Source organism: Nicotiana sylvestris, chromosome 9 (assembly GCF_000393655.2).
Source record: "Nicotiana sylvestris chromosome 9, ASM39365v2, whole genome shotgun sequence".
Classification (NCBI taxonomy): Eukaryota; Viridiplantae; Streptophyta; class Magnoliopsida; order Solanales; family Solanaceae; genus Nicotiana; species Nicotiana sylvestris.
Genome location: NC_091065.1, coordinates 26,337,724 through 26,342,599, shown reverse-complemented (window position 1 = coordinate 26,342,599; position 4,876 = coordinate 26,337,724). Strand labels below are relative to the sequence as shown.

At 39.8% G+C, this 4,876-nt stretch overlaps 1 protein-coding gene across 1 annotated transcript; it reads right to left on the bottom strand.

Moving 5' to 3' along the window:
• Nucleotides 1-425: 425 nt before the first annotated feature.
• On the bottom strand, nt 426-2,400 carry LOC104223698 (L-ascorbate oxidase homolog). Its single transcript, XM_009775168.2, has one exon. The coding sequence runs from the start codon at nt 2,237-2,239 to the stop codon at nt 575-577; it is 1,665 nt and encodes a 554-aa protein (XP_009773470.1). The 5' UTR covers nt 2,240-2,400; the 3' UTR covers nt 426-574.
• Nucleotides 2,401-4,876: the final 2,476 nt, after the last annotated feature.

Genomic DNA, 4,876 nt, shown 5'->3' with positions numbered 1-4,876 from the left:
ATTTTACTAAATTATTGTTAAACAAAAGCAAGTTATTATAGTCTATTTGCTAATTGCGAAGAGTATGAAAAACTGAAGGACTTTGTACAATCCACTCCGATGTTGGAATTTTATGCAGGGAAGGAGAAAGAGGAACAAAAGTATAGTTACAAGCGAGATTAATTAGAAGCCGACTTTAATCTTCATTTGGATCAAGCCAATCGAATTCCTTAATCTTTTCCTATTTGAGTACAAAATTACTTAGTATTGAGAGTTGGAAGAAATTATTCATCAGAAAAATCATTCAGCCCAGGACAAAATTAAAGGGAAAAGAAAGATGTAAAAGAAAAGGAATAAAAGAAGCAACCGAAGATGATCGCATGCATAAAATAAAGATGACAGTAACAAGTAATTAAAGAACTGGTATAGTAAAAGACATGTGAAGGTAAAACAAAAAACTTATTGTAATTAATGTTTTGTCCTATTTATTTTTTGGGGAAGGAAAACAAATACATCCATGAACAGATTAAGCTCCTATTTCATTACCCCCCCCCCCCCCCTTGATTCTACCAATACAGATTGATCCTTAAATAATTTAAGCCTTGTATGGAGCTGGCATGGGCATGCCCTTGACAATACCGCAGAGAGGATGGTTGTCTGGGATGTTGTATTCATCCCTCAATGAGCGACTTGGGGAAAGAACGCTGAAGTACAATTGCTCGCCCAAGTAAGTCTTCTCCCACATCTCTGACCTCAAATTCCACATACCTGCATTGTCAAATGTCAACATTATTGCTGCCCATGAGTTTGGATAGACCTGGATGTTGTTCCTGCTTAAGCCGTCCACCAAGTTGTAGTTCTTTCTCTTCTCAGGGCTCCACCTCCCGGGCTCGACAGCCACGGCGAAGAAGGAGTATCCGTCCAAGTGATAGGTGCGGATAGTCTTCTCGTGGTTCTCGAAGATGATTTCCACAAAGTTACGGTAAGTGGCGTTCTTCACATTTGCGGCGATGGTGAGCTTGGTTGAGTCAGCGGGGGCTTCGTCAGCCATGAGATCGTATTTGAAGGCCTTATCGGTAGCTCCAAAGTACTCAACAAGCTTCAATGGAGTCTCGCTATCGGTGTGGGAGATACCGTTCAAGCCATATCGAAGCTTACCATCTACTTGGCTCTTGGAGTTGAAGATCTTGATGGTGCGGGTGATGTTGATCTGTCCATAATGGTAGGATCCTTGTGGGTTGGGTCGGGCAGCACTAGCGGTGAGGTTCCATCTGAAGGAGCGGAACTGGTTCATGGACCAGGCAATGCCTTCGGTGTTCTCTGGTGGGGGTGTTGGGAGCTCAGGAGAAGCTGGGCCCTTGCCGTTGGCGTAGCGGATGATGGCCACGGAGGAAAGGGCTTGCTTCAAGAACCGGCTTGAAACAACCAAGTAATAGTCCTTGGGCTCCTGATCAGCGGTGACCAATACTGAGAGGCATTGACCAACATGGAGGTCCAAGGAATCGTAGATGTTTTGTACGGTGTGGGATCCCTCTAGCTCGACTAATTTCATTGGGTGACCTTGGAATCTGACGTTGACTGATGACCTCATACCAAGGTTGCAGAATCTGTACCTATAGGTCTTGCCGGCCTCCATGGTAAAGAGTGACTCTTTTGCCTCTCCAACCTTGGCAGACTTACCATTGATGATAATGCCATCAGCCCTGCCAATGGTGCGTCCACCGTCCAAGATCTTTTTCAAGGTCTTGTGACCCTTGTTGTACCAATCCCCGACGAACACATTGTATTCGTCAGCAGGATTGTCAAAGGGAACTGGGATAAGAGCACGGCTGTGGACATTGAGGGCACCATAACCACCCGCTGCCCGGTGCAAGGCTGTGGTTGGGAAGTAGTAGTAGCTACCAATCTGGTCCTTGACCTGGAAACGGTAGGTGAAATTTTGACCGGGCATAATTGGACACATGGTTCCCGAAGTACCATCTTGCCATGAGTTCTTCCTATGTTGGACACCGTTCCATGTAAAAAGGAACGGCTCGTCCAAATTGTTGAAGACATTCACAACAATGTTGTTGTTAGAGGTACAATTAATTCTAGGCCCGGGGAACTGACCATTGATGAGGATACCTTGTTGAGGCACACCCAATGGAGCAATTGTGCCATAGGTGACATTCCAGGTAAAGTAGAGGTAAGGGTCCTCAGCTATCACCCCTACAGAGAGGCAAAGTAGCAAAGCCACAAATGTTACTTTACCACTTCCCATGGCGTTTTTTTTTTTTTATTTTTCAATCCCCAAACACAAAAACTCTTTTTGAAATTTGTTTTTTTGATGTTTTTTCTTTTTTTGGGAGTTTTTTTTTTTTACTCTCACAAGAAGAAGAGGAGACACTTCTTCTTATTTCTTCTTCCTGCTAGAGCTTGCACTATTCACCATCTCCAAGAGGGCTTTTTATAGCAAGGGAAATCCCTCTGAGAACCTTAGCTTAATTACCGAAATGATCTCTTTGTCTCTCATTTGATTGTTGGCTCATTCTTTCTTTCCATCTGATTCGCTCTATTCCTTGTTGGTTCTCCTTACATTTCTCGTCTACCTATAGCTGCCCTTACCGATTCTTCAGCATCACCACTTCACCAGTCTTAATTATTGTTATTATTATTATTTTTCTTCCTTTTCTTAAGGCTAGTTTCTATTTTTAGTTGGTAGAATTAAGAATAAACGAAGTATAGGGTGCATATAGAGTTCTATATATTAATCACAAGAATTTAATGTTTTGGTTTCACGTAAAACTTTTGCTAAATAAATGGACTGTTGGTTTCATTTCATTTTTTTTTCTTTTCTTATTGAAGTAAGGATCAAAGACATCTATTTTAATGTTAACATATTTGAATTGAAATATAAGAACTTGATATAATAGCTATAACAAGTGGATGCTCCTGTGATAAGCAACTCATGCACCCGCACAAGCACTTTTCTCTTATGAAATGGTTCTTAGAATATATCTATATATATATATATATATATATATATATATATATATATATATATATTTTTCTTTTTTAATCTTGCTGGTCTAAAGCGCGTACCTATATTAATGAATACACAAATTTTAAAAATTACATACATAATATTAGATAGTTTTTTTTAGTTATAAAATATAATTTAAGATTTTTTTTAAAATAATAAATATTATTCTTATTTAGTTAGCTTAACAAATGAAGGAATTTTATCTAGTGCCACGACCCCAGTTCGCCCTCCATGAACTATCGTGACGACACCTAGTCTCTACGACTAGGTAAGCCTAACAATTGCGGAAAAAGGGGGAAAACAACAGATAAAACAAATAAAAACTGCGGAATTAACATAGTGAAGGTTTAAAAATGCCGCTCGGCATATACAATATAATCTCTCAAACTGAACAACTCCCCAAAACCCGGAATCTCATGAAATCACAAGCTGTTGAATAACTACAAGTGTCTAACTCCAGAATGTCTAAACAAAAGTAAATACAGAAGGGCTAATACTATAAGAGAGAATGAAAAGGGACTCATCGGTCTGCGGACGTGGAAGATATACCTCGAAGTCTCTGGAGAATCGCCTCACCTTAAGAGTAGCAGGACTGAGTCGAAGTACCTGGATCTGCACATGAAAAACATGCGCAGAAAGGGCATGAGTACACCACAACGGTACTCAGTAAGTGCCAAGCCTAACCTCGGTCGTGTAGTGACGAGGAAGGTCAGGGCCCTACTGATTATAGCTGAAAAACGAGGTAAAACAGTATAGAATACAATAATATAATTAAATGCTAACAATATGAAATAACACAGGATAAAAAGAATAACAACAGCTATAACAGAGGCAAAATAATCACAGAAGGAATACACCTCAACACAGAGATAACAATCGATGATCTCCCAGGATACCGTCCTGTAGTCCCCAAATATAAATATCCAGTGGATTTCTCGGGTGTCGTCCCGTAGTCCAACTCATAGTGCGCGAGGATCTACCAGAATCCCGATCCGTAGTCCCAAATGTAAATATCCAGTACTGGGAGAATCTACCGGGTGTAGTGCCGTAGTTCTAATATAAATGTGCAGGGGGATCTACCGGAATACAAATCCGTAGTCCCAAAGTAAACAGGCAGGGGGATCTCCTGGGATACCGTTCCGTAGTCCCAAAGTAAATACACAGCAGCAACACGAAGAATACTCAATTTAATTCAAATTTCATACTAAGGTAAAATAGGTATTTCTAACCTAGCATGCTGCACATAATCCAAATAAGACAGTTTGAGCAAGTAAAGCAATTAAGTCAATTAGACATATTGTTTTCCTACGCTAACAACAGGCTTAAATTGCAAGTAGTATAAATAGGAAAGGAAACACAATTATATTTACTTAATGAAAACAGGATTTTCAACGATTAGCACAAGTACACATTCGTCACCTCACGTACAAAGCATTTCAAATATCAACAATACCAAATCCTAAGGGGAGTTCCTCCACACAAGGTTAGACAAGCCACTTACCTTGAACCAGCTTAAAAATCAACACGAAACCACGCTCTTGCCACGTGTACTCGACTCCAAATGGCCCAAATCTATTCAAATCAATTGCATAATGTAAATATAACTTCAAGTAACTGATTCTACTAATTAATTCTAAGCTAATACGCGAAATTAGGAAAATGACCAAAATACCTCTCGAGCCCACGTCTCGAAATCGGGTAAAATTGACAAATTCGGAATCCTCACACTCAAACGAGTTCATATATACAGAAGTTCCTCCAATCCGACATCAAAATCTTGATCAAAATTCCAAAATTAGGCCTAAGAACTTTTCCCAATTTTTCTCCAAACTTTAACCCCAAATTCGAATTCAAAGGATGAATTTAAGCATAGAT

Coding starts and splice junctions, on each gene's coding strand:
- LOC104223698 (XM_009775168.2), bottom strand. CDS start 2,239: ATGGGAAGTGGTAAAGTAACATTTGTGGCTTTGCTACTTTGCCTCTCT.